Below are 23,642 nucleotides of genomic sequence, written 5' to 3'. Positions count from 1 at the left end.
ACCTGATGAGAGCGAGGGGCAGCGGTGAGCAGACAGACTTCGGGTTATAAGCATCAGCGGAAGAATTGGAAGGACCATTAACCATGCAGGTGGAAAAACGGTTTCCATATAAACGGATAAATAGGGCAGCTGTGGATGCAGATAAAGACTCAATGCGGATTCCATCACTGTGATTTATACTCCGTTTGGCATCGGCTTTCTTGGTGGCAAATTAATAACCCGTCGTAAAGAAGAAGCAGGAGGAGGTGGAAAGGCTTCAATAAAGGACGGACAAAAAGGGGGAGTGCGTAAAAAAAAAGGGGGGGAGAGCAGATAAAACCTGAGCGTGGATCATGAGCTCTGCATTGCCTTACGACTCGCTTTCGGCTCGGCCGAGTCCCAGCAGAAGAGCTCTGGACTTGGAGCGGGAGCAGTTAGCTGTCAGACGACTTTCCTCCCCACTTGGTGTAAACCTGCTAACTCCTCCTCCGCTTCCTCGCCGACCTTCTGCCATCCCAGGCTATCTGCTGCCTCCCTACCAAGAACAAGAGGAACAGCTTCACCAGCAGCTTCAGCGTCTGTCCTTATCTGTTTGCTCAGAAGCATCCCTGGCGCCTCCTGCTCCTCCCCTGGTGGGTGCAGCCCCACCGTGCTGTCACCCAGTGGGAGTCATGCACCTCCTTCGTCTGGGACTCCTGGCTTTCAGCTGCCTCTTCTGGGCGGCTGGATTGGCCATCTTCACCCTAGGTGTATGGGCACAGATCTCTTTGGCGGACTACATGACACTGTCAGCCAATCGGTACCCCAACGCCCCGCTTATCCTTCTCTCTACTGGTGCTGCGGTAACTGCGTGGGGTTTCCTTGGTTGCCTTGGGGTGGCTGCAAACTTGCCCTGTGTCCTGAGGGCCTACGGGTTCTTTCAACTTGCCACTCTAGTTGCCGGTTTGGCTGCTGGACTTTCAGGGCTCTTCTACCGCGAAGACATTGCTGGAGGATTTCGCAGTGGCTTGCAGCGAGCCGTGGCAGGCTACACGGAAGATGAAGGCCGTGCCGACGCTCTAGACAGTCTTCAGAGGGCCTTGGAGTGCTGCGGCGCTGAGGGTTGGCGCGACTGGCTGACGTCGGACTGGGCCATCCAGCATATGACCTTTGTCCCCATGGAGAACGGCACCTCGGTGTCCCTTCCAGACAGCTGCTGCGTGAGGCGGAAGGGCTGCAAGAATCGTCCTCTCCTGTCAGATGACAACGACGGAGTGGCTGCTGCAGGAATCCACCCACATGGCTGCTTTCGTAAAGTCTTCAGCTTGGTCAACGACAATGTCTTCCACATTGCTGCAACTGTGTTAGGATTAGCCTTCACACAGATAGGAGGCATCGCTCTGGCTTGTCTGCTGGCCAACAAACTAGCACCTAGACAGCATGAACGGGTAGTGGCGCACTGATGGTCCATCTAAAGATTTTACTGATCTGATGACCAAAAGGTTCTTAATGAGTGAGGCCATCTTTCTACAGGAAGAAAGCATCAAGCAGATCATTTAAAACTAATGTATCATATTAAAAGATGGAAATTTCCTTCCTTCACATGACCGATATTAATTTTAAGTCTTGTACTTTTTAAGCTGAACTGAAAAACAAAGAATGAGAATGTCCTACGGGTAGCTCAGAACTTAATAATTTAATGCGTTTAAGTTGAATATTACCAGATTCTATGATGCTACATGTTTGGAAACAGACCTGGTTCCTGATTTCTTCCTATTTCTTCAGCTTTTGAGTATTGGGTACCAAATGCTGAGCAAAAAAACTTTCATTTGCTTCATTTTTAACAAGAGAGATAACTTCTTTTGCAGTTGTGACATGAGAGTCTGAATTGAGTTTTTCATGGTTCCTGCACAGATTTCTTGAAATAAATTATTTAGGGGGAAAAAAAAGAAAGCACTGTTTAGGCTTTTAGTTTTAAGGAGGAAAGAAAGGCAGAATGGATGGATGAAAGGAGAGTAATTACAGAAGGAATGAAAAAAGGAATTAGAAACTTGGAAAGGAAGGAACGTTAGATACAAAGAAAAAAGGACATAAGGGGAAAAGGGAGGCTGAACACAGCTTGGAAAGAAGAATAAAGATGGAAGAAAGAAATGGAACAATTGATTAATAAAGGACCCGAGAAGGAAGTAGATGAAAAAGAAAGAAAGAGAGGAAGAGAAACAAAAAAAGGACAAAATATTAGGCAGAAACTAATGAGCATAAGGAAGGAGGAAAGGGAAAAGGAAGTAAAGACACAAGAAGACAAAGAAGAGTGAGAGGAAGGACACACAGAGGAAGGATATGAGAACAAAAAAATCAGGAAATACAAATCACATCTAATATCTTGCTTTCTTTCCGTATAGTTTTCCTGGCTTGGAAAATAGAAAAAAATTCTAAACCTATTTCCAGACAGTGTAGGAATCTTCTATTGAGTTGGATCGAAACGGTTCCATTCTGAGCAACATTACAAATGTGCATCAGAGGAGCAGGCAATGACTATAACCAGCAGCTACGATGATAACATTGCTGAAAAATGTCACAATTCTCTCCAGGACACCCCCCCTTTCCAAATATTTAGGCTCCCATCTGCTTCATTTAATTTTCCCATCACAAAGACGTCGTCCCCGAAACCCTCTGGTATTTCTTGTTGTATATAAACCTGCCTGCAGTCACTTTCACTTTAGCTGGATTTGAGCAGCATTTATCTTTTCCAGATGTCACAGCCTTATCAGATGGTCCCACAGAGGAAAAAATAATTTAATCCCAGATGTACGGCATGCCTAATATCCGGTTTGGCCTCCAATAAGCATGAACACCATCTTGAAATAAGAGTTTTTTTCTCCTTAATGAATGCTGTGTGTTTTTGTAACAAGGAAGTTTTGCAATTCTGTGCACAAAAATAGGTTAGCCTTCATTCCCCCTCTTAAAATGGTGCACCTACACTATATATTGTGTTTATTAACATTGTGTATGACCTGTTCTTCCAATCAGCAGCATGGCTGAGAATGTAAAATATATGTGTCTACTATAAATGAAAAAATCTTTGCTTCATTACAGTTTATTGATTGGACATGGAGGGGATGGAAATGTCAAGGTCTGCTGCCCTTGAATGAATTAAATGTATAAATGGAGGAAGCACCCGTGCAATGCAGCAGTGACTGCATGCAAACACATTATTAGCAAACATATATGTATAATATTTGTATATAATAAACTGTTGTTATGCATATTGTGGTTTTCAATGTGTTGTTATTTTTTCACATTCTTGCCCTTAAAAATGCTGATTGCATTTTATAGAGCTTTGGTTTGAAGTGTGCCAGAGTTGTAAATCTCTTTGTCAGGTAAAAAGTCAATCATTATCCGGATCCTTGGCCAAGTAATTCTGAATAGTAGCCAACTGAATGAAGGCTCAATTCCGCCTGGCACCTGTGACTCAAGTGATTAAAAGCCAGTAAAAGAAACAACATAAACAAAGCTGTGAGAAATAAAACACAGCTTCCTGGTTCCCCATTCATTTTAGAAAAAAAAATATTCAACAGATTTAGAGAGTCTGTGTTAAAATCATATTTACTGGATGTATGTGTGCATGGGGCGGCTGCTATAAGCTGGAACCATGACAACCATTTTCATGATCTAATTATTCTATTGATTAGCCTACATTTTCCTGCAGCAAGCCAAGAGGAGGCTCTCTGTGTGATGTTGCAGCTCATGTTTGACCTATTTTTTTTTTTTTTTTTTTTGACGTGACATCACAGCAACAGCTACAGCACCGGTGAGAGGTCATAATCAATCATCGTGAGCATGAATATCCCATTCATTTTGAGCTTTATTGATTACTTCCTTCTTTTCCCATACTTACCTTTTTCTGAAATTGCAAAATACAGTTGCAGCATGCAACTTTTAAAAGCTCTAAATGTATTTTCCATAATCTAGATAAGGGAATGTTAATGCACAGACTTCCAGAAACAATGTGTAAATTGTCCCTAGCAAGTTGTTGTTCAACCATAACCTTTTTTTATAGCTAATAAAACTCTTCAGGGATAATTCTGGCAGGATATCTGACCACTCTTTCCTGGTACACTTACAGTATAGTCTAGCACTTAGTGTGAGTAATGTTAAGATTTAAAGACAGACTCCCTTTTTTACACAATGATCCTTCCACCACCCAATTTGACAGTTGGTAAAGTTAGGTTTCAAAGCTTCATTTGGACTCATCAGTGTGTAGTTAATGTCATTGTTGGAAGGAGGGCGGAAATGCAGACTGAAGCTGAAGGATGTTACTTGCAGATTTCTTATCCAAAAAGGATTAACAGAAGCAAAATTCCAAAACATAAATCCACAAAATCTGAGAACGAGTAATAGTCACAAGAAGGGGGCAAAAAATTACGACAAACCAGCAAAGAGTAAATAAACAGGAGGAGATTATATGGGAGAGAGAAACAAAGACCAGACTAATTAGCAGATTGGGAGCAGGTGTGAACAGAGGCAGGAAGGGAGCTAGGGAAAAGGAGGCTGACACAAGAGGGCAAACAGGAAATATCTAAGAAAAAAAAAAATCAAAGATAACTAAAACTCAAAAAATGGAAATAAGACCAATGAAACTCAGAGATAAAACTTAAACAGAACCAACTAACTAAATGGAAGTTTTACAATGGTAGGGTTTTGCCCTGCTTTATAGAAGTTCGGCGCAGTTTTCAGTTAAAACAGGACAGTAACCTCAGAATTACCACAGAACTTGTATCTGAATATATATAAAAATGCTAATTTTAGCTTAATCGATCAGAACTGTACATCACAGACTTCCCCTGGCTTCTGGAATATAAATCAGAAGCCAGGGGAAACCCATAGGGGCTTCCTTGTTTGTTTTTCTTTGTTTGTTTTTTATGTAAGGGAAAAACTACACCCAAGACAGAAAGTATTTATCACAGTCATTAAGAGAAACTTGAATTAATATATAAATTCCTGTAAACTGCACTGCTTTAAAACACATATTCTGACCCCATTTTCTTGCGAAATACTTTCAGCTCAGTCTGCATTCACAAAAGGATTTCTCCCAATATTTAAGATTAATGTAATTTTATTGCAAACAAATTACCATTCACTTAAGATATTTTTAATGCAAATCTAGTAAACCTTACACGATATATACTAATTTGCTTAATAAAGCTTATTTATAGGGTTTTACAGGCTGACAAAGAACCCGAACCCCATTCCTGGGGGGGACCCGTTCGTCAGGTTCAATTTGGATGTTTTCTAAGCCACAACAAGGCTTTGTTCTTGGTCCTCTCTATAAAGCCTCAAAGGCAGCGCTATTTCTGACTCTTTGAATTGAAAAAGCTTCCTGGATGGGAAGCGAAACGTATTCAGACTTGGAAAAAAGTCCAGTGGATTGTTGTTTTTTTACTTGTTTGGAATACTTATGTAAAATATATAATCATCAGGTTTATGTATTTAGAATAGGTCAAATATAATAACCCAAACTTAAGTCCTCAGAGAATTATATATTTTAAAATACTTAAAGATTATTGGTTGAATTGCCTAATAATCCGGTAACCTCTTTATGCAATTATAACTAAACTTTATGTTTAAGAAATAATACGTACATAAACCTGAAGATTATGTTTTTCAAATAAATACTATATGTCACGATTGGTTATGGTTTGTTAAGCAGAGGCAGAGGTGAATTTCTTGTGGATTTAATTATGAGTTAACTGAATGCAGAAGCAGGTTATCCAAAATCTAAATATGAAAAACAAAGTCCAAGCTAACGGGAAACCAGGAGTACAAAAACCCAAAAATCAAAACAAGAAAACAAGTCAAAACAAACCAGAAACCCTGGAGACATCAGGGTGATAACAATCACAAGGAGGAAGGCTCATAGAGACGGAGTTGGAGGTAGTATGTAGAGGAACCAGCACTGAACAACTGCACAGAGAGAGTATTTATGGGAGGCTGAAACAAAAGGAGAGCTAACGAGCAGATTGGGAGCAGGTGTGAGCAGAGCAGAAACAAGAAAGGAGCAAGGGAAAAAAGAAGAACTCAAGAGGGCAGCAGAGGGCAACAAATAAAAACCTGAGAACTGAAAATAACCAGAAAACACAACAAAATAAGAATGAAACCACAAAAAAATAGAAAACATGGAACAAGGTAAAACAGAATACACAAGAGAAAACATAACAAAAATCAAGACTATAACACTATATATAGATAAATTTGCATCATGTGGTTTATTTAATAGGTTTGTGTTAAAATTATCTATAAAAAAGTAAATGAAAATTTGTTTTATAAAATTAAAAAAATCTTAAATTCATGTTTTAGGATGTATATATTAGGAGTTTGTGTAATGTTCGTTTTTTATCACCTGAAGGGGATGAATGGGATGCTGATTTTTTATTTAAGTTTATAAAAAGGGGCTGAGTAGCCTACAATGCATTAAAATACAATGAATTTTGTTGCTATGACGTTACAAAATATAAATTTCATTAAAACTGCAAGAAAATAGTCTGACAACGTCCCAAGAACACCTTAGAGATCAAGCTAATAACAAAAAAAAAAAACAAAAAAAAACACACACACAAAAAAACGCCATGCACATGTCTTTCGACTTGCTGCAACTTTTTCCTGGTTTAAAATAAACAATGACTACATAAAACATGGCTTAAGGCTGAATCTGTCTCTGAGCAATCTATCAGCCGTCTCCATCTGACAGCTGTTACAAACATTATTATGTTTACAACTTTCCAAACGGTGCTATTTGGGTCGCAAGTTGATGAAATGTGTACGTAAAAGCGCGTTTCGCACCTTCACCGTGCGTAAAATATGTAAGGCTCTATTTTTGAGCTCTAGGCGTTAGCTCCATTTACTCCGCCTCTTTAGGTCTGCCCCACATCTATCTGCTTTGGGCTCTTTTCGTGAACGCATCCAGCTCTGAGCTCTACCCTTTATTCTCAGTATCACACCCGCTGCCTGCGTAAAAAACAGCGCACCACTCGGAAATGTAGTTATTCTCGCGCAAAAATAGCGGTCACCAGAAAATGGACCTTAAAGCCGAGCTTCTCAAGTCGATTTGGTACGCTTTCACATCGCTGGACGTGGAGAGGTGCGGGAAAGTCTCCAAATCTCAGTTAAAGGTAAGCAAAGAGAGATTAAAACATGAATCACTGTCGAGACAGGTTTTGTTTTTATACAGTTTTGCTTCTGCGTGTTTAAAGCCAGAAGTAGATATTTTAATCTGCTGATTGCCTGTGAGATTGTGTTTTGTGGTATGTGTTGCAAGTTTGGAAAGCCTTTTAAAATGATTTATTTCAAAAGAAATGTAGGCAGAGATATGAGACCAGATCTAAGCTCAAAATCCAGTCTTTGGCTGTGGCCTTGAAACAACTCATCAATTCAACTGTCAGGGGGTTTTGTTTTGATTTATAAAAGTCAGAATATTTTTTCCTATTTTTTTTTTTCCATCCTCAGTAAGTTTGCCTTCCTCTGTCCAGTCTCCACATGCCTGCACTGCTTAGAGGAATCCCAGGAAGTGGCAGATAGCTGTCCTGACATGCTTCCAGCCACAGAGGACAGGCTGCCTCTGCTTGTTTGTCTCTTAGCTGTAAAGCTGTCCAAGGAAACTTAAAAGTGGCACATTTTAATGATTTTTAATTTTTTACTCCACAGGTCCTTTCCCACAACCTCTATACAGTTCTGAACATCCCACATGACCCAGTCGCCTTGGAGGAGCATTTCCAGGATGATGATGATGGGCCAGTTTCTAACCATGGCTACATGCCCTACCTCAACAAATATATACTCGATAAGGTATAACTAAACACTTATTAACCTCATTTATTCTCATAAGGCTTTTTGATATAATATTGTGGATCATGTGATCAAAGTGCACTCTTTAAAGCTTCCCTAGATCTACCCTAAACTACAGAAGCTGCACCATACTGTTCAATGTCTAGATTTTCATTCTTTAATTTACACCTAGATTTCATTCTTTGTCTCATCTGAACAAAGCTTCTTGTTTCAATCTTGATATTTTTTTCAAATATACCATGTTGAACTTTATGATGTTAGGACACCTGATGATGCTTAGCAAAAACAAATATGGCTTCCACTTTTTAATCACCTATTGATCTGACTCTTTATTTTGGTAAATTTAGGTTGTTCTCTTTTTTTTCTCCCCATTTTAAAGATTGATAAAAAAGGTTTTAAAAGATGCAATCTATTAAGAATTATATAGAAAAATAATTGTTTGCAAGCATGAGATGTTGGAGTTTTCTAATTTTCTTTAAGTTGGAGGTAAAGCTTAAAATAATTAGTTTTAAGACCTTTTACACATTGTTATTGGGAGTTAATAAACAAGGACAGGATATACCATTTTATACACAGTGGTGTTTTTTTTAACTAGAAAATGAACCAATATTAGCCTTTTCTATTTGAAGCTGGTATTCCGGTCAGATTCAGACCAAAGTAGCAAAAGCTATTAATGAAATCGTTCTAAACTAAGCAACTTAAATAATTGATTAGGAAGCAGATGTTTCAGGATCAGTTTGAGGACAGAAACTGTCATGTGTCATAAAATTGGCTTCTAAAAAAGTAAAGTGCATATAAATATTACATTAAAACAACAAAAATAAATAATGTCAAATATAATCCAAATATAATCCACGATGATCTGCTTTTTAAAGGGAAATTTAATATGGAAATGAAATTTTAATAATATGTAATTGAGTGTAATTAAGTTTATGAAACCAAATAATCTTAATAATGAAATATTTTCTATTCATATAAATACCAATATCATATTAACTGATGATCTTGCCTTTATTATATATGCCATGTATGAGATTTTTTTAAGCTAAATATATGATTTTTGAATTAACAAAGATTTAAACAACACAAACAGATCAAATAAAAAACATATCTTTTTTTCACTGCGGGGACATTTCATTTGGAACATCATGGCTTTTGCAGCATAAAATTGTCAAACCATCAGCACAGCATAACAAGAGCAGGATGTAGAATAAGGTGCAGTGAAGGGGGAGAGTCTAAAGACGAATGAAAACTATAACATGTCCAGAACGTTCTGTTAGTCCCTGCTCTCCTGTCTCTGCACTGCTATCCTTAAGAGAGCTGTAAAAACAGGCTGGAGCAGGGTGGGACGGGTCCTGGCTCTCCTCCAGTGTTCATGGCATCCAGATCCGGGTGATTACACCCAACAATCCCTTTTCTTCATGCTTCTAACATCTATGTTGTTAGTCTACTTATTGTCATTCCTTAATAATAAGAAAGAGGAACTTTAGGCTTCTAACTAGATCGGAATGACTATGACCTGGATGACTGAGAACCTTCATCAGCATATTCTAACTAGATCCAATGTCAGGAATGGATGTGTTCGTCCTCCTGAACCTCCTAAAATCCACAACAACCTCTTTGGTTTTGCTATTGTTCAAGACGAGGTTAATATTTGAGAACCACTAGATCAAATCGTGGGTCTCTGTGGTTAGTCTCTTCGTTGTCCTTCCTTAACTTCCCAGGCTGGAATGGATAGCAGAGCAGTCTTAGTTAATATGTTATAGAAGAGTATAAAGTCCTACCCCAGGAAGACAGAGAGTGGAGCAGGCCCCAGTTCATGAGTTTCAGTAGTAGTTTTTTGGGATTACAGGTAATCTATTTCCTCAGTTGTAGCAGAAAGTAATCACCAGTTGTGAGTACCTTTGACTTAATCCAAAACAATAGCAACAGAGTTTTGTTACCAATGATAATGGGGTAACAGAGGATCCACTGGAAATATTTTAAGACCACCCATGACAGCGCAAGAGGGCCGTCATCATTCTCTAAGGTAATATTTGGGTTTGAGACAGCTGCAGGGACCACTTTAATATGCCATGAATAACTCCTGCCAGCTGGTCAGCACATGATTGCAAAGCCCAACCAAACACCTTGACCGGTGTATTGGTTTTAATCGTTTCTGATGCTGCTCCTTTAGCTGTGGTAGGTGAACCCTCTGCTGGTCACAGGTCGGGTTATGACCTGTCCTACTAGTCACTGCACCTTTACTTTTTGGGGTCAAAGCATTCTTGGCCCTACTTTAACCCCCCCTTACCTGTAAGCAGCAGCTGTGGCTCTGACCTCTCCAGCTGTTTCTGGTTGGGGAAAAAAGTGAATGAAAGGTGATGGGAATTCCTCATTTTGGTATAATTGTTCATCTGCTGGCTGATCACACAGGGCTACAGCTTCTGCAGTAGTAGCTTAGCATTATCTCTGATGGCTTGTAGTTTGCTTTGATTATGACTAAGAAGATTCCTCTCCCTAGAGCTGAAAATTCCAGATGTCATTATCTAAATACCATGAGTTGTAAAAATTTGCCACCATTCCTACTACATTTCTAGCCTGACGTAGTCCTACTCAATTCTAGTCAGGGGCGGATCTAGAAAAATATTTATGGGGTGGCGAGAGGGGGGCAGGAATTTTTGAGGGGTGGCAACATACGGCATTTTTTTTTTACAATGAATTTAATCACAATTATCACAGTTTGGTGTTTCATTTGAAAAAGTTCATATTAGAAATACATCGTACAATGTGATCTCACTTAATAGGAGATAGAAGAATGATAAAACTACTTCTAGAGGGGCATTATCACAGGAAAGGTATTAAGGTGAGACACAGGTGCTGAGTCGCAGATGAGTGAGATTGATTGTCAGAGAGGAAGCTTTGCAGCATTTGCACAAGAAGAAATGATAGAAAGAAAAAGTTACCCATCAGAGATCTATGGACTGAGCTGTTCTAAAGTGAGCATCACTACACAGTAGAGATAAATGGGTCAAGGCACCAAACAAGGTACCGGACATCAATGCATTGTTTTCTCTGAACACACATTTATCCCATTTGTTCCTCAGTAACTTGACATACAGCAGTTAAGGCAACATGAAAGGGACATTTCATGCATGTAGATATGCTGTAGATAGAGCTGCTGTATCAACAAATCAACAAAAAGGCAGGTACTGTATGTTACATAAAAATCTCCACAAATCTGAAAAAAGCAACATAAAAATAAATTTTGCTTCCAGTCTGAAAAAGTACAAAACATTTGTGTGAGTAGGTTCATACCGGTCATTTCTGGATTGTTTCATACTATATATACAAAAAAAGAAACAACAACACTGCTTCATGTTAAGCAGGATTTATACCAGCATCACATTTTTAACTTTACTTTGAACACTTTTGGTTTTATTAAAGTAAATATCAGATTTTCAGGTGCCAAAACAAAATGTAACAGCTCTGTAAAGGCTCACCAGAGAGCATAACATAAAGTTGACATGACTATAACAGCTGAATGCTGTGATTTCCATGTTGCTCAGCAAAACGCTTCACAAATTTATCTAGATCCAATGCCTTTGTGCGTTTTGATTTGAGTAAAACCAAACTTGATCGTCTCTTTTCTGTCATAGTTGATCGCAAATATGTCTTTATGAGCCTGAAACGTCAGGCCTAACTAACATCATAGTTAGAGAAATAACTTTCTGTAACCTGATTTTTATCATCTCAAAATCAGCATTGCAGCTATGCTAGCAACATTGTGCTTTCATTATGATTTAATTTCTCTATAGATAGTTTTCATCCCGTGTCTCCTCTCCCCATGACCCCTGGCTCCCTCGCTTTGCCTCATTCGGTTTTAAAAACAAATGAGTCTCAGTCGCTCTTGCGTCATCTCGTGCTGCATTCACTGCAGTCCGACATTGGAAATTAGCGGTCGTAATTCTCAAATTATCCATAATTTATAAACCTCGCCACCCCTACAGCCAACTGGGGTGGCAGCAGGGGTGGCAAGGCTGTCATTTAGGGTGGCATTTGCCACCCTATGCCACCCCAGTAGATCCGCCTATGATTCTGGTCAGAATATGAGTCTGATACTGCTCCATAGAGCTGTGATTATGGGGCGTGTTTCGAACGAACCAGGAAAAAAATGCCTCTGCACTCAATTGGATAGACCTAGAACCAATAAGAGCAACAGAGTGCGTGACGTAGGTTAAGCCAGGCACAGTTGTTGGGAACAAAAATCAAAGCGTGCAGTTGCACGCCTAGAATAAGAAGATGAGCCTTGATCGTGTTTCTCTGTTCCTCTTTTAAAATTAATTTGCTGTCGATATCTTCTAGAACAGACCTAATAGCAGAATCTACACACCTCAACTCTCCAGCGGCAGCCATTGTTGTTGTCACCCAAGCGCGCTTTGGTCACGTGGTTGATTACGTTACTGTTGATCATCTGTCCATCATCGTATAAAGCCCGCCCTGACTATTTGATTGGGCTGCCAGATATTGTGCGAGCATACTCGCGCTACTACTGAGCAATGCCAGACCGAACTTCCCGACCTCAAACGTTGTGGGTGGGACTAAGTTCGGAATGGCACCCAGGCTACTACATTTCTACACTAAAAAAAAAAAATGCCAAAAACTGTTGCTTTATTTTTTCCGTTTACCTTCAGCAGCTGCCTCTCCACACCCTCCTAGCTTTACTGTACCATATAGAATATATTAATGGAAGTAAAAATCCTGTTATAATCCATATTAATCCATAATAATGATTGTTTAGTTTACTGTAAATAAGTGTCTTTTTTGGCTAAATGAAACTAAGATATCAAGGGTATGAAAGAAGCCCAAATGTTAGACTAATGTTTGGACAATTGTGCTTATATTTTTTATTTTAACAGAAAATTGACAAAAAAGGGGTATTTAAGAACAAAAAAATTGTTTTCTTGATGCATTATAAATATGATAGTAGATATGAGTGTGGAATCAGAAATAAGGGTCACAACTAAAGCAAATCTGTTCAACTAAATCCTTGGTTACTGGTGACAGAAAGTCAAATTGTATAAAGAAACTTCTTAAATGTTTTATAGTTTAAAAACTATAAAAACATTTATAAAAACATTACATGTTTTTTGTTTTTTTTTAAGTTTTAGGGTTGGCTAGCTTTGATACTCTATTAAGGCCTTAAGGCTGAAAATGCGTCTTGCAGAATTGAAGTTGTTGGTTTAAATCCAGCATCCACTATGTCATCCTACAAAATCACACCATTCAAACTTATACTAACCACAACATCTCAATGTGAGCTGTTTTAACACATTGCATGAACTGAAATGAGAATGTCACCTGATAAAGCGCCATCAAGCAGCTGTCGTATTAGTCATCAAATTTATTTTTGTGTGTCTTATATTGAATATTTTAAAAGGTTACCCGGGAGTACCTCATATATTCATGCTTCTGGTTAATGTTTCTCTAATCTTGATGCTGAAGGGGTTATTTTTAGTGGGAACTGACCTTGACATGATATTTATAAACGCCATTTTATCACGTTTTCTATGAACCAGTGTTATTTTAAAGGAGGGTTTAATTTGAAGAAGGTTGATCCTTTCTTTTTACAATTCCAGGTGAAAGAGGGGATGTTTGACAAAGAAAGGTTTGACGACCTATGCTGGATGATGACCATGAAGAAGAACTTTAAAATGTCGCAGAGGTTCCTGCTGTCGGAGAAGGATTGCTTTAAGCTCTTCTGTTTGTTCAACCTCCTGTCTGAAGATAGCTACCCGCTAGTGATGATCACAGAGGAGGTAAAACATAAATAATAATTGAACTTTATTGATCTCACACTGGAGAAATTCACCTCTGCATTTGACCCTTCCCCTTGGGGAACAGTGGGCAGCCATTGTGCAGCGCCCAGGGAGCAGTGTGGAGTTAAGGGTCTTGCTCATAGAGGTAGAGTATAGGCTGTGAGGATCCAACCGGGTATTTGCAACCTTCTCATAGCACAAGAGCACTGCTCTAACCACTAGGCCTTGCTTTACCAGCTTTCATGTCTGTTCGTGGTTGTGAAGGGATGTTTTGCAGGAGAAAATTTAAAATAATCGCATAAAATATGAGAAATGGAAGACGTGTTAAGTGTCTGTGTTTATAAAAAACTGTTTGCCCAGAAAAGTGAAGAACATTTGGAACAAAATAGAAATTAGAAACCAGAAGTCACATACGTGTATGATTTAGAAGTGAAATTAGGGGTTTTCCTTAGCAATATAATAAAAATAATGAGTGATTTCTACTCTAGAATGAGTGTTATGGAGCCCCCAAAAGTGACCCTGACAGTGAGCTGGTTTCAAATTTCCTCACAGTGAATAAGAATAAAAGCACAAGTAAGTTAATGAGGCCCTTCCTTCCTCCATTTCCTCCATAATGCTTTGGGTTTCCTGTATGTCAGAGGCAAAAATACCCTTTTGTTGTACACTATGCATAGCAGTGTCGTCTTGGAAATGCAAAAGAAAACAACAACAAAAAAACAGCCTTTCTGTGGTTTAAAGCCTTTTTTTAATGTTCCCTGTTGTGGTATTTCTGCTAAACCTTTTCCTGCATTTAGGTAGAGTATCTCATCAAGAAAATCTCCACAGCAATGAACCAAGAGTGGGATACAAAGCCCTTAGAAGACCTTATATCTCAGGATCCCACTGTGCATGAAGAGGGCATGTCTGTGTGGACGTTCCTGGAGCATATGTGTACAGGCCGGCTGCTTCGGGTCACTAGTGCGGAGGCCTTCAGCTTGGCTTTGGAGGAGGTCTTCCTGGAGATGTATCACAACGTCCTAAAGAGGGTGGGTAATCTGAGTCCCCTCAGGAAGCACGCCTGCTCTCTAAACATATGCTGCTTTGTTTGATCCCGATGCTTTTCCTCGTTTCCTAGGGTTACATGTGGAAGAAGGGGCACATGCGCAGGAACTGGACCGAGCGCTGGTTCGTGCTGATGCCCTCCTCCATAGCTTACTATGTCAGCGAGGACTTGAAAGACAAGCGAGGGGAAATTCAGCTGGATAAGAACTGTGTGGTAGAGGTGGGTGAGGAAACACGTCTGGCAGGACTTTGACCCGCCCAGAATTTGCGTTTGACAAAACACATTATCCAGATCTGAGCTCCCCTTTTTTTTCTCCTGTTTCAGCCTGTTCCAGACAGGGAGGGGAAACGCTGCCTCTTCTGCGTGAAAACCCACAACAAAACCTACGAAATGAGCGCCTCTGACCAGAAGCAGAAGGTGGAGTGGACTCAAGGTGTGAAAAAGTCTTTCCCACGTGGGCAGCTGTTAAATCATCAGCAAAAATTATATTAGCCTTCAAAGTTACTGAAGGCTAATTTAGATGCATAAAAAAGACAAGAACATTTAGATTATGTTATTACTGTAGCATAACGTCACAGATTACTCACTACAAAAAATTAAAAAAGTCAATTATTCTTCTATTATTTTCTTAATATTTAATTATCTTATTATAGGGATAAAAATACTCATTCTTTCGGCAGATAATTTTATTTACCTGTTTAAAATTCAAGGTAAATTCACTTATTTTAGAAATACTTATTCATTTAGAGCATTTTTTGCAGCAAAACCAGAAAGAACAAAACGTCTTAATTATTTCAAACAAATGCATTTAAAGCTTTTTCTGTCAGCTTACTGATGATTAAAAGAAAATGCATCAATGGATTTTATTGCAGTTGATGAGATTAAAAATTAATTCTCGCATTTGTAAAAATGTCAAAAACTGGGTTTCATTTCCCTTTATCTATTTCTATGTTGTTCTTTATGTTGACATATCACATAAAGTACACCTGCTTTCCTTTCTTATTTAGGACTTTTCAAACGTGTTTTCCGACTGGTGCCAAATTCTCTCAGAATGGATATAAAGTGATTGTCTTGTTTTGAAGGAGAAAAGATAGGTTTAAAAATAAACTTTCAAAAAGGTTTCTGCAACCATAACTTTTGTTTTTGTTATAAATAGTTCAATTAGTTCAGTTTGTGTCATGAAGTGGTGCTCAATCAGAAAGCCCTGCACACATATAACGAGTAAACAAATGCATTTTCTCTCCAAAGTACAAAGTTTCTAATTCAAGTTAAAATCCCTCAGGCTAGTCAAGTTCATTCAACTATGAAGAAATATTTACACCTACCTAAAATGTAACTTGTTTTACTTAAGTGAAGGTTAGAATGCTCCGCCCCCTTCCAGCCAGCCTCCTTCATTGGTTGAAAAAGAGATTGTTAATCTCAATGGGACTTTTCCTGGTTAAAATAGCATTATGTATAAACTTCTTGTAACCATAGTTTCTGGGGAAAGTCTGCCTGTCACCTTCAGCTCTGAGACATGTGAGGGTTTTCTAGAAAGTCACTTAGCTTAGATTTGAATTGTATGGATATACATGGATGTAGAAGAGCATCCCTCCACCATGACACTTCCTCTTCCATACTTCACAGTGAGCATGACGTTTTTTCCTGAAAAGCTTTATATTTGTTTTTGTTTTTTTTGTTTGTTTGTTTTTGACAAACTTGTTTGAAATCCTGATGTGCAAATAATGATTTTTTTTATGTATCAGTGAAAAGTCCTGCTATTTGAATTCATTCCCTGCAGCAAACTGAATGTGATCTTTACAGATCCTTTGAAAACGTCCCTTTAAAGTGCAGTTGTTGAGACAGGCACAGTTGCCAAGAGACTGTTGTGATTTACAAGAGGTTTTTAGGTTTTCTGGGGACTTCCTTGAGTATCCTACTATCTTAGTGTAAAGATACTTTAATGGCCAGACCTAAGCATATAGGGAGAGGATAACACTGCTGCCTTGCAGCAAGAAGGTTCTGAGTTTGATTCCTGAGTTTGATTCCCACCCTGGGGTCTTTCTACATGGAGTTTGCATGTTCTCCCTGAGCATGCGTGGGCTCCTTTGTGTTGTACAAATTTGGTTTTAAATATCCAGCAATAAAACATGAAACACAGGCTGGATTTAAAGTTTATAGATTTGAATATAATAAGATTTTTTTTTTCTTTTAAAGAAAAATAAAGCGTATTCTTTAAAATTTGATAGATATTATACTATGACTCCATCATTTCTGTGTTACTGTTACGTCCCCTGACTGCGTCTATGAGGTATAAGGGACCAACATAAATTTAGACAGGGAATGAAGCAGTCAAAACAGCATTTAAAAACATTTATTCTGCCATTTCTTTTAACACACATAAACACATAACCTAACCGGCACATAAACGGGAGAAAACTGGGGTTAAACAAAAGGCAGCTCTCACCTACAAAAAAAACATCTGAGCAAATATACATAGCAGCAAATTACCGGCCCATTAGATGCTACAACAACCAGAGAGGTGTATGGCAGACAACTGGCCCAGAGGCCCTGAAGAACAGCTTCACAGGCCTTAAATAGTCTGAAGGTGGTCTTGATTGTGCTGAGACTCAGGAAGCAGCATCCAACAGAGCAAAGTTTTACTTGGGTGCAAAAACAAAATTGTTACTTTTTTTTTTTTAAGTGATAGTGAAAGATTAGTCCTGAATTCAGTCTAAATATTTGCCAAGACCCTGAGAAAACTTGCAGACTTCACACAAAAGTCTTGTAAGGTAAATTATCATAGAAGCAATGACTATTCTGATTGTTACATATGCCTGTGTCTGCATTGCCCTGTTTAAGTAAAAGGTGTTTTTGTTTTTCTAAACTCGACAGCTATTCAAACTGCCCTCCGTCTTCAGCGAGAAGGTAAATCCTCTCTTCACCACGAACTTAAGCTGAAACGCCGCATCCAGCGGGAACAGAGCAACCGGGAGCGCAGCCGGAGCACCCGGAGCAGCTGCAGCAGCCGCAGCAGCCGGAGCAGCCAGTCCGACGACTTAAGCTTCCAGGAGATGGAGAGGATGGAGAAAGAGAAGCAGGATTTGGAAATCGAAAGCATCATTCAGGTAGGATGGAGCACAAAGGTGGAGCTTATCCTCATTATGCTTCATGATGTTTGTGCTTCATCTGCTGTGTGTTGTGCAGCATGCCCGAGAGTTGGAGATTCGCAGAAGGGAGACGGAGGAGAGGGAGAGGAGGAAACAGAGAGAGGTGCAAATGGATTTGGAGAGACAGCTGAAAGAAGCTGAGATGGTTAGTTAAAACTGTAAAACCCAACCAGCTTATTAACTCTGTGGTGCAGGAACAGCAGCAAAAATCTGGCAAAATAAAAGTCAGTCTGCAGCTGTGTACCTGTTTTTGTCCAGATGAGGGACAGCATGCAGGCCGAGATCCAGGAAAGGGAAAGAAAGGCTGAGCAGCAGAAGATAAGGATCCAGGAACTAGAGGTGACGCAGCAGAAGTTGGAAGCAGCTCTAAACATGGAGATTCAGGCTCGGCTGGAGGAGGAGAGGGCCAGACAGGAGCTGGAGAGGTTACACCTGCTTTCTTATCTCACATTATAAGCAAGTGTGAAGGTTTCTTTTATTTTTTGCTTAAAACATTTTGTTGCATACTTTCTTCTTAGATTGCTTGAGGCTGAAGATGAGAAGAGGAGGCAGTTTCAGATCCTCCAGGAGCAGGACAAGATCCTCCAGAACTTTAGCTCCACACACGAAGCCTCCAACGGAGCAGTAGATGACAGCACCCCTTCGGCCCTCTACTCAGCCTCTCTGGAGCTTCAGAATTTACAGGCGTCTCGTCAGAGGAGCCATCAGCGTCTTGAGGTGAAACTAAAAACAAACACGAAAGACAAAAAGAAGCTAGTTTTAGAGTGAAGAAATACAAACACAGTTGTGGCATTTGGTTGATTTCCAGGAGATGCAGGAGAGGCTGAGAGATGCCAGTCAGCACGTACGGCACTGGAACGTCCAGCTGAACCGTCTGATGAAGCCTATCTCTCCTGCAGGTACAGTATGATTGTACTCCATTGGGAATGTTGCATGATAAAGCTTTTACCAATAGAGCAACATACACCTAGACAACAAATATAAAAGGCAGAATTTCTTCAAAACAATAATGCATTCATGTGCCTCGGCTCCACCGTTTCAGTGTAGAAATTAAAGTATTTAGTCAATCATTGGCTGTGCAAGTTTTCCTGCTTAGAAAGATGAGAGAGGTGTATAAATTTAATCTTAAGTACACTTTGACTAAGACAAAAGTGTCATAGTCAAAGTGTACCTACTTTGGCAAAAGTGCAACTCATTTTTGGCACATAGGACCTAATTGGTTACAGACAGCAGATTAAAACCTTTATTCAGTGGTGCGAGGAACTTTCTGACTCTTAATGTTCAAAAAACACAAGACCCGAGGGCAGTTGGAGTCCAGTGGTCATCCATAATCAATTAATTGCCCAAGCAGATTCCTTGAAATATCTTGGATTAAAAATCGACAATAAATTATTGTGGATTGCTCAATGATTATGTCTGCAACAGGGTCCAGCAGTGGCTACATCTTCTGCCCAGGCTGAGGGCCTTTGGTGTCAGTCAGAAAGTCATGCTGCTCTTTTACCATGCTGTTATATAGAGCATCTTTAGGTATGGCTTTTCTTCCTGGTTTGGTAATGTTGAAAAACACCATCATGGTGTTTTTTTAATGGAGCGCATTACCGGCTCTTTTTATTATCTTCATAGGGGAACATCTTACAGTTTCACACATATAGTCCCACAGAATGATCATATTCCCTACTTCCCATCTCCATGTATGGAGTTGCTTCCTGTCTTTTTGCTTCTACCTTGTTAATCAGCTTTTTCTGCGTGTGTGTGCGAGCAAGGTCATTCTACCCTCCTCCCCTCTGCAAGCTTTGGCCTAACACCTGGGAATACTAAATTTGCTGCCCATCCTTAGATTATACATGGCATATACTTCTTCAATATGATCAATACGTTTTGCTGCAGCTTTAATTTTGCTCTTTACTTCTTTTAGCTTAAAACATGTCTAAATATCTTCAGTAACCTGTCTGACCAAATGAAGGCATAACTTAATTGCCTGACTCAAAGAGTAATGAAGTTGATGGGAGTCAAGCAGCACCCTTCACTTCAGACCATCTTCAATGAAACAATAACCAGACAAGCCCAGAAAATCATCTCAGACTCCACTCATATTCTTTATTCAGAGTATCAGTTTCTTCCTTCAGGTTGACATCTTAGACTCCCTGCCTGTAGATTGAACCGCTATAATTACTCACTTGTTCCGCTTTCCATTAAGTTAATAAACAGGATCGAGCAGTAAATTGTGGAATAGGCAATGGTATTCAAAATTTAAACTAAACTGACATGCTTTTTATGTATTCATTATCCCATATAACAGATTTTTAAAGAAGGGTTTTTATACATTTTTTTTATGTATGTTATGTAACATGCTTTCTTATGTATTTATTTATTGTCTTATAATGGAATTTCTATAGCAGTGCTTTTATGTGTGAATGCAGTGTGACAGACAGTTTGGACTATGCAGCACCCAGACTCTGTACCCAAATCAAATGTTCTTTGGGACGATAAAGTTAATCTAATCTAATCTAAAATAAGAAAAAAGGTCCAGGGAATATTATTGTAGGATTGCTAAAGAACGTATTTGTAAATTAAGTTAAAAATGAATATTTAGTTATACACAAAAAAGAAAGCATTCTGTCCTGATCAGACCTGTAACTTCTTCTTTAAGAAGCTCTTCTGTCCACCACTCTTTAGCTGTATCAAGTGAAGGGGAAATTCCCAATAGTGGACTCTTGATCCATTACTCCTGACTGTTTGGTCAGGTTTGCAGAGCACCTTAGTCACAAACACCTTTGTGCTCTTCTTACCACAAATTTCCAGTGCGAATGAGATCAGGACCTTGTTATGTCCCTTTTGTCCTTAAGATTCTTTGAAACAAATTTGGTGGTATGTTTGTGGTATTTGGCTATTTAAACGGAGCAAACATTCACCAGCTTTAACTTCCTGGTTTATGTCCTTTACAAGAATCAGCAAAGACAAAATAAACAGAATAAACCCAAGCCTCTTAGATGTTTTGAGTGTTGCTATATTATCTCCATGTAATCCTATTCCCCATGTTGACATTTTTTTTATATAAAATCTGCAACAAAATCCTCCACAGCATGATGCTGCCACCTCTTTACTTACAGTTAGGATTGTGTTTTCTGCTACCCCATTTCCCACTGGCTGAAAAACCTCTTTAAACCCGGGAAAAATTGCCTTTTAGTGGCAATGGAAACAGCTCAAAGTGTTAAAATCGCCTCGGCTCTGATCAGCATGCCGTGGGAACACCAGTTCCAGGTTGACCCGCTACATTACGTGACACAATCGAGCTTAACGTACAGACGTAAAGACACCGCATCTGATCTAACAAGCCGAAACAACTCTGTACATTTGATAAACATGGCACAGCACTGGTAAGAGGGATTCTGAAAGATAATAGAGCAAAATAATAAAGCGTATTTATTACGCCCTTGCTTCCTGACATGTGGCTCTCCATTGTTTACTTTCCTGATTTCTTTCACACTGGTGACAGCATCAAAGCTAACCCAGCCTGATGGTGTCACCAGACTTGTAGCCGCAGGGCAACAGAGGCCATGCAGCTTGCCAGCAAGGAGTTAGGCACAGCTTTCTTTGCCAATGGGAAGGGAGCCAAATGAAGATTGTTAGCGGGTCGACCCATGTTTGAAAAAAACACCCATTAACCTGGTATTTATTGTGGGAAAGAGGCTTAAGCGTCTCCATTTTTCCAACCAGACACTTCAGTTTAATGTGTCTGGCTGTGTGTTTCCTGGACGGGGCCGCCTTTTACAGCTGCTTTTTGTATCTCTGCTTCTGTCTCCTTGAACCCCAGTGGGCCTCAGCAGATGGCCGCTCACACTGAGGCTGGTTCTGCTGGAGGTTTCTTCCTGTTCAAAGGGAGTTTTTCCTGTCCACTGTCGCTACAAGCATGCTTAGTGTGAGGGATTGCTGATGAGTCAATGAGTCAATGCAATAAACTGGTTTTCTTTAGATAGAAAACTATGAATCAATTTGACTTTATGATCTGGTGAACTGTAAAGTGCCTTGAGATGACATGTGTTGTGAATTGGCGCTATATAAATAAACTGAATTGAATTGAACTTACTGTTAATGGTCAGATAAGCCTGATAAATGAACAGGGAATGAGGAAATGAAAATAAAAATGGACTCAAAGTTGAGGTTTTATTTCAGCTCATCTGTACCTCTATAACAGGAGACACATGATTACTGAATTCTAATTACATTTTCTTAAAAAAGAAATTTCAGTTTTTATCAACCCATGATGTAAAAACTATTAAATTTTATCCAACCAGCGGCAAAACTAAAATTTTAAATTGCTCAACAGGATCTTCAATTTCTTAGTGACATACAAGTTATTATTTTGGTACAAAAATTGTAAATGGAAATATTACAAAATTAACTTCAAGATCATAAGCGATTTAAAATGTGTGCTTTTTTTATTTGCTTTGTAGAACGTTTGGAAAGTCGTCTGCAATCGAAAAATACATGTCCCAAAAAGGAGGGAGCGCTGGCCAGCAACGAGTTCATCTGTAAATACAAGATAAGGAACGAACAGAACAACAGGTTACAAGAAGAGGAGTCTGAAAGCCTGGAGGTGCAGCTGGAAACCCCCTGCCTGTCAGGGGAATCAGGATGTTAGGGTTTTCATGCATTTCATATGTAATTTATCTTAAGATAGAACAATACTGTAATTACACTCTGAACACTTGCAGTGTAATAAAATGCAATAAAAAAAGCTTTCCTTCGAAGAAGATAGAAGTGTGTGAATGAATTACAGGGGAACCCCATTAGAAAGATGTGATCATGACAGATAAAAGAATAAAAACCAATTCTTTCTAAAAGGCATTAAAGAGGAAATGTTCACACAGAAAGAGTTGAGTCATATTTAGAAGAGCGGGATGATAATCAAAAATAACAATCTGATTGGCAGCCACTAAAAATAATAGTTTTGTACAATTAATTCTCTGTTGCATCTGGGAAAAAAAGTTTTGTCATGTTTATTGTAAGAGTTCAAAGTCTGTATCTATTTTTAATGGTTTTCTTTTGCTCTTTTCTGGCTGTCATTTTGTGGTCGAACAAATAGGAAATGATGTGATGAAGAGAAAATGACATGAAGAAAGTTTGTTGCTCTTGATCTACACTAAAACATACATAGACAATTTCTGTAATTGAAGAACAAAGTTACATATAGATCTACATATAGTGTGCAAACATTGAATTAATCATTAAAGAACAGACGGTGTATTCAAACAATAAATAACATTGTTAGAGTTAAGGCCAATTTTTTAAAGATTGAAATCTCCCCCTTTTTAACAAAAGGAACTGGTTCATTCTACATGGACATAGTTCCTACATCCCTGTAAAACCTGTAAATGTTTGGCTGAAATTTGATGTGTATCTCAATAAATCTGTTTGAAATTATGAAATGTTTATTATTTCACTTGTACAACAGCTGACAAAACACTTAAATACACTAAAGTAGTTACATTTCTGAAAACAAACAAAAAACAACTTCTGTCCTTGTGGTTTCCTTAAATTAATGAAGTGTGAAAAAATATAAATTTCAATCAGAGGGATTTTATGTTCCTTTCTCATTTCACACAGGAAGATCAATATTGATGCAGCCCACCTACATACATTTCCGTTGCTGAATAATCAATGGGTTTTGTGTAACTTCAAGGTAATTTTGATGTAATTTACCAAATTTGACATTATATTTATATGTATATTCTTTCATGTTTGTCAAAGAGATATTAAACAAACTACTGTGGTGTTTTATTTTATTTGTATTTAAACCAAAATGAGTTTCGAAGAAAAGTAATTAACGGACTATTTCTATTATTTAAAAAA

At 38.8% G+C, this 23,642-nt stretch overlaps 2 protein-coding genes across 2 annotated transcripts; both read left to right on the top strand.

Moving 5' to 3' along the window:
- LOC119789332 (tetraspanin-7-like) lies at positions 1-1,750 on the top strand. Its single transcript, XM_038294170.1, has one exon. The coding sequence runs from the start codon at positions 333-335 to the stop codon at positions 1,419-1,421; it is 1,089 nt and encodes a 362-aa protein (XP_038150098.1). The 5' UTR covers positions 1-332; the 3' UTR covers positions 1,422-1,750.
- Positions 1,751-6,879: 5,129 nt separating this feature from the next.
- def6c (DEF6 guanine nucleotide exchange factor c) lies at positions 6,880-22,891 on the top strand. The gene is made up of 12 exons (XM_038294215.1): positions 6,880-7,127; positions 7,660-7,800; positions 13,419-13,598; positions 14,393-14,623; positions 14,713-14,859; positions 14,965-15,073; positions 17,515-17,747; positions 17,827-17,934; positions 18,048-18,214; positions 18,308-18,506; positions 18,598-18,688; positions 22,244-22,891. The coding sequence occupies exons 1-12, from the start codon at positions 7,032-7,034 to the stop codon at positions 22,429-22,431; spliced, it is 1,890 nt and encodes a 629-aa protein (XP_038150143.1). The 5' UTR covers positions 6,880-7,031; the 3' UTR covers positions 22,432-22,891.
- The last annotated feature ends 751 nt before the right edge of the window (positions 22,892-23,642 follow it).

This window comes from Cyprinodon tularosa, unplaced genomic scaffold, assembly GCF_016077235.1.
Source record: "Cyprinodon tularosa strain WSP-4 unplaced genomic scaffold, ASM1607723v1 ctg336, whole genome shotgun sequence".
Taxonomy (NCBI): domain Eukaryota; kingdom Metazoa; phylum Chordata; class Actinopteri; order Cyprinodontiformes; family Cyprinodontidae; genus Cyprinodon; species Cyprinodon tularosa.
This window is presented reverse-complemented; position numbering and strand designations above follow the sequence as displayed.